The 12,260-nt window shown below is 43.9% G+C and overlaps 1 protein-coding gene, 1 long non-coding RNA gene and 1 other non-coding gene across 3 annotated transcripts; 2 read left to right on the top strand and 1 right to left on the bottom strand.

Moving 5' to 3' along the window:
* Nucleotides 1-648: 648 nt before the first annotated feature.
* Nucleotides 649-1,964, top strand: LOC122295664. The gene is made up of 4 exons (XR_006238210.1): nucleotides 649-744; nucleotides 866-909; nucleotides 1,026-1,060; nucleotides 1,698-1,964. It is a non-coding gene; the product is annotated as an uncharacterized LOC122295664 (long non-coding RNA).
* A 4,275-nt stretch (nucleotides 1,965-6,239) lies between these two features.
* On the bottom strand, nucleotides 6,240-6,608 carry LOC122296775. Its single transcript, XM_043106567.1, has one exon. It carries the CDS (start codon nucleotides 6,606-6,608, stop codon nucleotides 6,240-6,242), a length of 369 nt encoding a protein of 122 aa, XP_042962501.1.
* Nucleotides 6,609-7,477: 869 nt separating this feature from the next.
* LOC122297938 lies at nucleotides 7,478-7,633 on the top strand. The gene has a single exon (XR_006239001.1). It is a non-coding gene; the product is annotated as a 5.8S ribosomal RNA (ribosomal RNA).
* Nucleotides 7,634-12,260: the final 4,627 nt, after the last annotated feature.

Here is a 12,260-nt window from a genome sequence, read left to right on the forward strand (position 1 = left end):
ATTTTTAAATAATGAACTCTACTATTTTTCAAAAGGATTACTCGCATACTCAACGATTATATCTAACATTACTGAAGAACTTCTTTCGTAAGATTATAATTTTATTTATAATAATATTACTCATCATCCTTTTTAAATTTATTTCTTATAATTTAATTTTAAATCTATAATTTAATATCACGCCAAGAAATGTTAAGAAGATAAAGACAGCCAAAATTAGAAATAGATTTTTCCTTTTATTTGATCGGCATCATTTCACTCCCCACGGCCCGTACATCGCTAGGATGATTTCCATCCTAATTTGTAACGGATATATTTGGGTCAAAAACCTTCATATATATATATATATAATATGGGGTAGTAAGAAGGTTATTACCCAATTACTACTCATATATTATTCAAGCGATTTCAAGTTTTTTATTCTTTTTTTCATTTTTTTAAATATTTTTTTAATATCCTTGATTATTAAAAAAAATTAAAAAAAATATAATTTTATTAATACACATTTTCTCAATCATTAAATAAAATTAAAAATTAAAAAAAATTAAATAAAAAAGAGTAATAAATGTGCAGTGATGAAATAGTAATCCTATTATTTTCCTCTATATATATATATATATATATATTATATATCCTCTCTTTCCTTCACGATAGTCCTGTCTCCCGCCTAACGGAGCCTCACGCAGCAAAACGAGAAAACCCACACTCACAGCCAACCCAGAAAAGCCAGAGAAGATGCCGACGGTAAGCTCTCCTTCCTCCACGACGGATGTCGACCACATGTTCTTCCTCTGTCATGTCTTTCTCTACCGTGAATAATCAACTAGTTTCTTTTTTATTTCGCGTCCACTGTCGACCACCACAGGGCCTTGGAGTTCTCGGTAGCCAAAGAATCTGCCGGCCGCTCCGGTGAGTACACGACCGCCCCTCACTCTCTCCGTCCGCTCCGTTATTCTCGGTTTAAGACCACAATTCACAAAACTAATTTTTCTCTCTGTAATCCACCAACATGATTCTCGACTCAGACCACCCAGACCCGTCGCACGTTGCTTTCTCTCTCGTAAGCTCTCTGTTTTGCATTCTCTCGGTTCCGAAAACTAATTTTCGGCTTTCAATTGTGTTCTTTCTGTTGGATGACCCTTTCGGTTCTCCTGAGCATGTTGTTCCTTCCAAGGTGATAGTGGGCCTATAGGCCTTTAGCCCTTTTGGGTCAAGTGTCCACTATGCAAAATGCGTTCCTAATATGTCAAGTGAGCTTGGACTCACGTGGGCTTGATTTTATTTTTAATACAAAAACCATTATGTTATTTCAAGTTTGGCGTTAATTTTAACTGAAAAAATATATTATTGCAAAAAACTTATTTTATAGAAAATATTTTAGGATTTTAAATTATATTACTAAATATTAAACTATGATTAAATTGTGGTAATAATTTACAAAAAATCTAATATTAAGTGCGTTTAAGTGTATGAACCGAATATTCAACGGCTTATTTTGATAAACTATGATATAATTTTCTACTGGCTTATTAATTGAAAAGTATGTTATGAGTCTTGTTAAGGAATATTTTTATTTATTAACTTTTGTATATAACTAAATATTTTATTAGAATTAATTCCATAATATGTATTTAATTACATATATTTTTGTGACATGCTTTTTTGGACATTTTAGTAACGTTTAGTATTTTGTATAGGTAACGAGCTACGGAATAAGATTCAGGAAGCAACGCAATGAGGTAAGTAAGATGATCATAACCTTCACGTCTGCTGTAACTATTCTATTATGCATGAAAATGTTGTTTACCTATGCTATGTTCAACCAATTCAAGGTTAGTCCCTTTTCATGAAAATAAATTATGACAATATGCTTGTGATAAGATTATATATGCTATGCAGATTTGGATTGTTTGTTAAAATGGATGTTATGTCATGAAAATCACACGTATGTTATGTAATGCTTAGGTTATGTAATGCTTATATTAATATGCTATGTTTAATGCAATGCCATGCATATGAGTAAGACGTCATAAAAGTCATGAAGTCAACATTAGGGGTAAAAAAACAAATCGGTGAACCGGTGGTCCGGTACCGGTTTCATTTTTCTCAAAACCGATCAAAATCGGTCCGAATTTGATTTTCTTTTTCTAACACCGGATCGGATCTGTTCATATATATATATTTAAAAAAAATTTATATTGTATAAAATATCTTTTATACGATTTTTTATATTATATATAAAATAATTTTGTATTATATAATAAATTACCAATTAATATAATATTAAATTTTAAAATCCTATATCACTATAGTCTATTGCATTAATAGTTCTAGTATTACTATATCATTATATATTATAATATATCATAATATATCACTGCATTATATATTATAATATATCACTATAGTTTATAATAAAATTGTATTATATAATATAATATATTACAATATATTATCACTATATTATATATTATATAATATATTGAAAAAAACAACAGAACCGGTAAAACCGAAAGTATCGATTTAGGGGTGTAACCGATGCAGTATCGATTCTTTAAATCTCAAAACTGGAATATACTAGTTTGGTTCTAAAATATATCTAAAATCGGACCAGTTACACTCATAGTCAACATGTTCACATGCATTATGATAAATGAGAAGTCATTTGAACGATAAGTAAAAGCTTTAAAGATTGACATTATGTTATGGGTGGATGTACAATCTACAGATCTAAGCATGGTCCACCATATGTTATGCTATGATGTATGTAGTAACATAGACCTAAGTGTGCTCCACTATATGCTATGTCATGATGTATGCGGTGACACGGAGCTAAGCACACTACTCCACTATATGCTATGTCATGATGTATGCTATGTCATGATTAGGTTTTGTTGAAGTGAGGCTAAGGTTTATGATGAATTTAATGAGATCCAAAAGTGTAGGAACACTTTAGGGTTAATGGGGATTTGGCTAGGGTATGAAGAGGTAGGGATTTTAGGGTTTAGGCAGGTTTAAGAAGAACTCCCAATAATTAGGAATTAATGGAGGATAGGATTAGGGTTTTCTAAAATATAGAAAATCGTTATAAGAATTAGGGTTTTCAGCTAGGGCAGTGGGGAAAATAGATCTAGGTGAGATCTAGTGTTTTATGGCCTTATGGTATGAGTGTATAATGGAATAAGAGTAAATGAAGGCTAAAATGGTGTTTGGTGGGGAGGAAAGTATATGGAAATAAAATGGTAATGGGCAACACGGCTAGATCTTCTTGGAAATAGTAGATCTAGTATGTTATATGGATGAATGAATCAATGCTTATGGAATGTAATGGAATTGGCTTGAATGGTGATGGATTTGCAAGGTGTAATGGAATCAAAGTGAAAATGACAATGATAGCAAAGATCAACAATGAAATTGTTAAAAGAAACTTGTCATAAGATTGATAAATGAATCATCATCCATTCATGAATTGCAAGGTGAAGATCTTCTGTTTGGGATTCATGATTTTCACCCAAGTAGCCCAAGTGCCTAGCACCGAAAATAGATCTCCTAGAAAATTATCCTTCCACAAAGGAAATATGCTAAAAGATACAAAAATAAATGCTAAGGGTCCTACTTATAGGTATACAAAGTGGAAACCCTAATAGGTCCCATAAATAATAAAAGACTTAAAATAAATAAAATAATAATAAAATATGCTAGATATGGCCATGGGACCAATAGCGGCCCACGACTTGCCTTGGTGCTTAACTTGAACTGGGATGGCCCATGGCGTGGGCTATGTTGCTGCCATGGGGCCTGGCCTTGTGCATGGCTAGTGCTGCTATGTGCATGGCCTGTGCACTCGGTAAGTTGGTGGCTTGTGCGTGCACAAGGCTTGGCTTGGCTTGTGCACTATGCAGGCTGGTGGCTTGTGTGTGCATACGTGCTGGGATGGTGGCAGAACTCCTAGGAAAGTGGGCACAAGCCATGCCTCGACACGACCATTGACATGCCTTGACAATCCCACTGACGAGCCACAGGTGTGCCATGGCTGGCATGCCTCTACCATGGCATCCCCAAGATCGCATAGCAAGCATGCCATGACATGCCCACGCTATAGCAGCCAGTACGCCAGTAGCACGACAAGTATGTTGTAGCATGCTAGGGAGGATGTTGGCCCATCCAGCGTGCACCAGCATGTTAGTGAGGTTAGTGACCAAGCCAGCGTGCAGTAGCATGTGCATGTTAGGGACCTCAGTCTAGTCCATAAACATGAAGATTTTTTAGCTTCGCTTATTCTTACTATGACTGAAGTGCCTCTTTGTCTTGCTTGCCTTTACTTGAGTATGGAACTTGAGTAATGACGAATGGTGTATATGGATGGTTTGTATTGTGGTTGCGGATTAGAAAATCTATGGAAGGAATATGATGTATGGAATCTTGTGGACGGATTGTGGGATCTCACTTGGGATTGGTGCCACTAAGGGAAAATTAGGGTTTGGTGTCTAGGGTAGGCGCCACTTAGGGTAATATGGTAATTATGGAAGTGAGGCTAGGGTTAGGGCTTCAAGTCTTCATGGCCCAAAGTTGTCTTTCTTGAGGAGCGAAGTGAGTGGTTTGGCTTTAAGGACTCTGTCGGCACCTTATGAGAAATCAAAGTCTTTGGGTTTTGGGGAGAGTATGGTCGCAAGGCTAAAACTTAAAGGAATTGACGGAAGGGCACCACCAGGAGTGGAGCCTGCGGTTTAATTTAACTCAACATGGGGAAACTTACCAGGTCCAGACATAGTAAGGATTGACAGACTGGGAGCTCTTTCTTGATTCTACGGGTGGTGGTGCATGGCCGTTCTTAGTAGGTGGAGCGATTTTTCTGGTTAATTCCGTTAACGAACGAGACCTCAGCCTGCTAACTAGCTATGCAAAGGTGACCTTCCGCTGCTAGCTTCTTAGAGGGACTATGGCCGCTTAGGCAAAGGAGGTTTGAGGCAATAACAGGTTTGTGATGCCCTTAGAAGTTCTGGGCCGCACGTGCGCTACACTGATGTATTCAACGAGTTTATAGCCTTGGTCGACAGGCCTGTGTAATCTTTGAAATTTTATCATGATGGGGATAGATCATTGCAATTGTTGGTCTTCAACGAGGAATTCCTAGTAAGCGCGTGTCATCAGCTCGCGTTGACTACGTCCCTGCCCTTTGTGCACACCGCCCATCGCTCCTAACGATTGAATGGTCCGGTGAAGTGTTCGGATTGCGGCGATGTGGGCTGTTCTGTTAGGGACCTCGGTCTAGTCCCTCAACAATAAGATCCTCAAAGCTTGCTATGGAATGGTTGTGACCGAATGTGCAAAAATCACTTGCTTGGTCTTGCTTCTTGGGCGGCAATGGAGGTTCTTAGGGTTTAGATAGTATTGTTTTTGGGAGGAAGAAGAGAGTATACGGATGATGGGGTTGTCTAAGTGTTTGAATGGATGCAATGCAATGGAGGATGGTGCACGGTTTGTGATAGCCCTTGGGAAGGGTTGCCGAGTGGATGGGACTAAGTGATGGACTGAAGTGAGGTTGACGTGTAGGGTGGTGGCTTCCCGAAATGGCAACTGGATAGCTTGCCTTTTAGAGAGGCAAGTTGTCTACCTACCCGTTTTGGGGATGGCGGCTAGGGTTATTTCTTCTAGGGTTTCTCGAATGGGAAATGGGACAAGGGTCTTGGAAAGGGGACAATGTGCAGGTTGATGGAAGGGACAATGAAGTGGATGGCTGGGTTTGTATGGTTTGTCACACTCAAGAATGGAAAGGGTTGGTGGATGGTTGAAGCTGGTCGTGTATAGGCTAGGGCTTATGGAGTGTTTGTTGGGAAGGGGGAAGCTTTCTAGAAGCTTGGAACAATGGAGGAACCAGTGGATAAAGGTTGAAGATGATGGAAAATGCAATGCAATGCAGAAAATGATGAATAATAACTTGTATGAATGGAAATGAAAATCAAATAAAGCAAGATAAAATACCACACGGATTGGATAGAAATGAAGCTCTCCTATTCAAGAATTGCAAGGAGAGTTCTCTCAAGGGAATTCACGAATTGCATCCTTAGAGCCCAAGTGCAATGCACCGTAGTCCTCAAGAACATTCAATAGTCCAATGAACAATAAGCCCAAAGTCCTCTCTACAAAGTTTAAGTGTAATATAAATAGTAAACCCTAGATAGCATTCGACAGTTTGGATGAGCTCCACGTGGCCCTTGAGATGGTTGGGTTCGTGTAGCTTAAGCTGGTTCTGAAGTTGGTGGAGTGGTGTTGCACGATCTAGTCATGGTTGCTTGGTGGTCTGGCTGGTGTGGCACCGTGGTCATGGCCTGCTGCTGCTTGGCATGACCAGGCGTGGGCCTGGGTGCTGACTGGTGATGTGCAGGGGCCTGTGCGTGGCCACGCACCAGGCTTGGTCTGGGCAGGCAGGTTGGTCGTGCAGCTACCTGGCTTGGTCTGGGCGTGCATGCTAGCCGTGCAGGTGCTTGGCTTGGTCTGGGAGTGGATGTTGGTCGTGCAAATCCACTAACCACGCTGGGCATGCGCATTGGCCTACGCATGCTGGCCTGGTTCGCATGGCTTACGGCCTGTGGCAAGGCTGCATGCATGGCTTGCTTGGTCTGGGCGCGGACTGGTGTTGTCCGCCGGGCATGCGTTTGGCCTGGCCTACGGCAGGGCTAGGCGTGCTGGCTAGTCGCATGCATGGCTGCGCTGTTGGTTGGCCGTGGGCATGGCCTGGCCTGTGGCATGGCCGTGCTGCTGGTTGGTCGTGGGCATGGCTTGACTTGTGGCATGGCCGTGCTGCTGGTTGGTCGTGGGCATGGGTTGGCCCGTGACATGGCTGTGCATGCTGGCTGGCCATGCTCATGGCCTGTGCGTGTGCATGGCTTGGCTGCATGGCCTTGTGCATGACTGGTTGGGCGAGCCGGCCTGCTCGTCAGCCTGGTGGGGCACCTTGGGTGTGTCATGGTAGGGGCCATGGCATGCTAGTGGGGCTGCTGTGGGGCTGTCTAGCCTTGCCCATGGCCGTGTCAGGGCATTCTCCATGAGCCCTTTACGGCTTGCGAAGGCATGGTTGTTGGTTCGGCCAGGGGCCGGTTGCTAACAGGTTTGTTGTTGGCAACGTCACGAGAAGTCCACTGAACCTTATCATTTAGAGGAAGGAGAAGTCGTAACAAGGTTTCCGTAGGTGAACCTGCAGAAAGATCATTGTCGATACCTGCCTAGTAGAACGACCTGTGAACTTGTAATAACCTTCTGGGTTGGGGTGTCATGCCCCTTCCCAAAAACGGTTGGGAGGGCATGTTGAAAGCTGCCCACCACCCCTCGCGTGTGGTGGGTTAGTCTTCTCGTTCCCTTCCCAGTCGAACAATGAACCCCGATGCGGTCTGCACCAAGGAACTTAAATAAGGAGTAACCACGGCCGCCCCGGAAACGGAGTGCGTACCGATGGTGACATCTTACCATGATACATAACGACTCTTGGCAATGGATATCTCGGCTCTTACATCGATGAAGAACGTAGCGAAATGCGATAGTTGGTGTGAATTGCAAAATCCCGCGAATCATCGAGTCTTTGAATGCAAGTTGCGCCCGAAGCCATTTGGCCGAGGGCATGTCTGCCTGGATGTCACGCATCGTTGCCCCCACCCCAACACCTCATATGATGTGTGCGGTGCGGGGTAGAAATTGGCCTCCCATGCGCGTTGCTCACGGTTAGCCTAAAAGCGAGTCCTAGGAGACGAGCGCCACGACACTCGGTGGTTGACAAAATCCTCATGCCCCGTCGTGTGTTGCTCGACGCTGTGAAGCCTCTCCTTGACCCTATTGCGTTGTTCTTGTGACTCTACCATCGCGACCCCAGGTCAGGCGAGATTATCCGCTGAATTTAAGCGTATCAATAAGCGGAGGAAAATAAACTTACAAGGATTCCCCTAGTAACGGTGAGCGAATCGGGAAGAGTCTAGCTTGAGAATTAGGTGCCGCTTGGCATCCAAATTGTAGTTTGGAGAAGCGTCCTCAGCGGCGGACCGGGCCCAAGTCCCCTGTAAGGGGGCACCAGAGAGGGTGAGAGCCCCGTTGTGCCCGGACCTTGTCGCACCACTAGGCGCTGTCGGCGAGTTGGGTTGTTTGGGAATGTAGCCCCAATTGGGCAGTAAATTCCGTCCAAGGCTAAATATGGGCGAGAGACTGATAGCAAACAAGTACCGTGAGGGAAAGATGAAAAGGACTTTGAAAAGAGAGTCAAAGAGTGCTTGAAATTATCGGGAGGGAAGCGGATGGGGCCGGCGATGCGATCCGGTCAGATGTGGAACGGTGTATGCCGGTTTGCCAATCGACTCGGGGTGTGGCCCAAGCCCGAGTTGTAGTCAAGCCCGTGGAGACGTCGTTCCCGCGATCGTGGCGGGCATGTTAGGGACCTCGGTTTAGTCCCTCAACAATAAGCCTTCTAAGCTTGCTGTTGGATGGTGGTGACCGAGTGTGCAAATCTTCATTGCTTGGTCTTGCTCCTTGGACGACAATGGAGGTTCCCAGGGTTATATGACAATGTGTTTGGAGAGGAAGAAAGGGTATTCGGGTGATAGTTGTCTAAATGTATGAAGGGTGCAAGGCAAAGGTTTGAGGCTCGGTTTGTGATGGTCTTAGGAAGGGTGGCCAAAGGAATGGGTCTGGGTGTTGGTTGGAATGGGAGTTGGTGTGTAGGGTTATGGATTACTCGAAATGGCAATCAGACAACTTGCCTTTTGAAAAGGGAAGTTGTCTGCTACCCTTTTTGGAGTGGCGACTAGGATGACTCTCCTAGGGTTTCCCAAATGGGAAATGTGACAAGGGGGCTAGAAAATGGATGATGTGTAGGTTGATGGATGGGGGAAATGCAATAGACAGCTGGTTGGTGAGGTTTGTCACTCCCAAAATGGAAATGGTTGGGGGGATGTTGAGCTGCCGTGTATAAGGTGGTGAATAAGGGTGGTTCTTGGGAAATGGGTAAGCTTTCTAGAAGCTGGTTTCAATGGAGGAATCGGTGGTCAATAGGTTGAAGATGGTGGATAATGAAATGGAATGCATAAATTGATGAACACAAGCTTGCTTGAACCAAAAATGACAATCAAATAAACTAAGATAAAATGTGATAGAATTACCACATGGTTGGATAGATATGAAACTTCCCTATTCACAGATTGCAAGGATAGTTCCCCTCAAGGGAATTCACGAATTGCATCCCTTAACCCCAAGTGCATTGTGCACCAAAGTTCCTCAAGAACAATGAAAAGTCCAATGAATAATCAGCCAAAAGTCCCTATTACATGGTTTAAGTGAAGTATAAATACTAAACCCTAGCTAGCCATCAACGACTTGGATGAGCTCCACGTGGCACTTGAGGTGCTAGGTCCATGTAGCTTAAGTTGGTGCTGAAGGTGGTGGGGTGGTGCAGCATGGTCCGGTCATGGTTGCTTGGTGCTGCGCAGGGGGCTATGCGTGGGCAGGTAGGTTGGCCGTGCAGGTGCTTGGCCTGGTCTGGACATGCATGCTGGCCGTGCAAGTGCCTGGTTGGGTCTGGCGTGCGAGCTGGCCATGTAGGTCTACTAACCTCGCTGGGCATGCGCATGGGCCTGCGCATGCTGGCTTGGTCCGTGTGGCTGTGCTTGCGTGGGCAGTGCAACTTGCTGGGCGTGCTGGCTGGTTACTTGCATGGCTTGGCTTGCCGTGTGCATGCATGGCCTGGTTGGCCTGGCTTGCTGTGCGCATGCATGACCTGGCCGACCTTCGCTGGTTTGGCTAGCCCGCATGCTGGGCGCCCCGTGTGTGCCAACACACGGGCCAAGGCATGCATGCATGCTGGGCGCCCCATGCTTGTCACCCGACGAGCCAAGCCATGCTTGTGGGCTAGCCAAGGTGCTTGTCCCCACCATGGCTAGGATGTGTGCGGCATCTCTAGAGGCAACTCGACGTGGGGGTCTAACAATCCCTCTCTCTTCAAGTATATTCTTGCCCTCAAGGATAAATTCGGGAAACCTTTCCCTTATGTCTTCATAGTCTTCCCAAGTAGCCTCTTCCTTTGGAGCTTTACACCACTTGATTAAAACTTGCCACACACTTTGCCTCTTCTTTCCTCTTGTAATGACCCGATAGTTAAGTGCTTCTTTTGGTTGTAAGAGCATATGCCCTTCTTCATCAAACTTGGGTAGCTCTTCCACAATAAGACTAGGGTCACCAACCCTCTTCTTGAGCACGGTCACATAGAACATCGGGTGTAGTTTGGAACTTGGAGGAAGTTCCAATCTATATGCCACTTCACCCAACCTTTCAGGTACCTTGAAATGTCCATAATACTTCTTAGCTAACTTCAAGTTAAGTTTCTTCCTCAAGGTCATTTGGCCAAAGGGTTGAAACTTTAAGTACGTGGTCCCCTACTTCAACGTAACCATTCTTCTACCTTTATCATAATACCTCTTCATTCTTTGTTGGGCTTTCGCAAGCTCCTTCTTCACCTTTACGAGGACCTCATCCCTAGTGATCAATTCTTTTTCCACCTCATCATTTTTGGCCGTACCCTTCTCATAATTCACCAATGTTGGTGGTGCTCTTCCATAAACCACTTCAAACGGGCTTCATTGTATGGAAGCATGAAATGAAGTGTTGTACCAATATTCAGCCCAAGTCAAGTATTCTCCCAATTTCCTTTGCTCTTCGTGACAAAAGCATCTTAAATATTGCTTAAGGGTTCAGTTAACCACTTCCGTTTGGTCATCGGTTTGTGGGTGGTAGGATGAGCTTGCCTTCAACTTGCTCCCTTGGAGTTCAAACAACTCATTCCAAAAGGAACTCATGAACACTCTATCTCGATCCGTGATAATGATCTTGGGGAACCCATCAAGCTTCACCACATGATCAACAAAAGCTTTGGCCACACTCTTGGTCGTGTATGGATGAGTAAGAGGGATGAAATGTCCATACTTGCTCAATCGATCAACCACCACAAGGATCACTTCAAACCCGCCACTTATTGGAAGCCCTTTAACAAAGTCCATGCTCAAATCTTCCCAAATCAAATTGGGGATAGGAAGAGGTTGTAGGAACCTGGATGGGGGTCTTGTCTCATATTTAGATTTTTGACATACATCACACTCAGCTACAAACTTCTTAACGGCCTTTTTTATGCCTTCCCACTTGAAAAAATGCTTGACTCATATGTAGGTTCTCAACCACCCGGAGTGTCCACCCTCTTTGCTATGATGGAAGTGATCAAGAATCTCTTTTCTTAGATTAGGCACATTAGGAACATAAACTTATTCCTTGTAGTAAATGAGGCCATCCCTTGTCTTAAACCTGATGAATCCATCCCCTTGAGCTTCTAAAAGCTCCACAAAATCTATGGCTCTTGCATCTAGCTTCGTGGCTTCTCTTATCTTGTCCCATATTCTCCACTCGGCCCCACTCAAGGCCATCAATTAAGCTTCCACTTCCTCATGAACAAGCCACAACAATGCACTTCCTTCTATTCTACTAAACGCATCCGCCACCTTGCTCTCTTTCCCCGGTTGATATACTATATCGTACTCAAATCCCAAAAGCTTAACAAGGAACTTTTGTTGCTCCGGTGTCATGATCTCTTGTTGCAACAAATGCCTCAATGCTTGTTGGTCCGTGACAATGGTGAATTTCCTTCCTAGCAAGTAAGGTCTCCACACCTTCATCGCATGCACAACCACAAGCATTTCTCTTGCATAAGTGCTCCACGCCTTCTTCATAGGGCCAAGCGCTTTGGAAATAAAGGCTATTGGCTTTTTATCTTGTACCAAGACAGCCCCTATCCCCTCACCACTTGCATTGGTGTAGACCTCAAATGGCTTGTCAAAGTTGGGCAAAGCCAACACGGGCGTAGTAGTCATTGCCCTTTTCAACTCTTCAAAAGCTTCTCTAGCTTCTTGTGTCCATTCAAAATTATCTTTTTTTAACAAAGAAGTGAGAGGCCTAGCAATCAAGCCATAGTGCTTGACAAACATTCGATAATAACCGGTCAAACCCAAAAAACTCTTCAAGGCCGACACATCCATGGGTAGTGGCCAATCCACCATAGCCTCTATCTTCCTTTGATCAACCTTCACTCCCTCTCCCGAAATGAAGTGACCAAGGTATTCAAGCTCATTCTCCATAAAGGCACATTTGGACGCCTTAATGAAGAAGTGGTGCTCTTCAAGGATCTTCATCACTATCTTCAAATGGAGCTTGTGGTCTTCCACGGTCTTGAAATACACCAA

This window comes from Carya illinoinensis, chromosome 15 (genome assembly GCF_018687715.1).
Source record: "Carya illinoinensis cultivar Pawnee chromosome 15, C.illinoinensisPawnee_v1, whole genome shotgun sequence".
Lineage (NCBI taxonomy): Eukaryota > Viridiplantae > Streptophyta > Magnoliopsida > Fagales > Juglandaceae > Carya > Carya illinoinensis.

Excerpts from the sequence above, each read along its gene's own strand:
- LOC122296775 (XM_043106567.1), bottom strand. The coding sequence starts at position 6,608 with ATGCATGCAGCCTTGCCACAGGCCGTAAGCCATGCGAACCAGGCCAGC.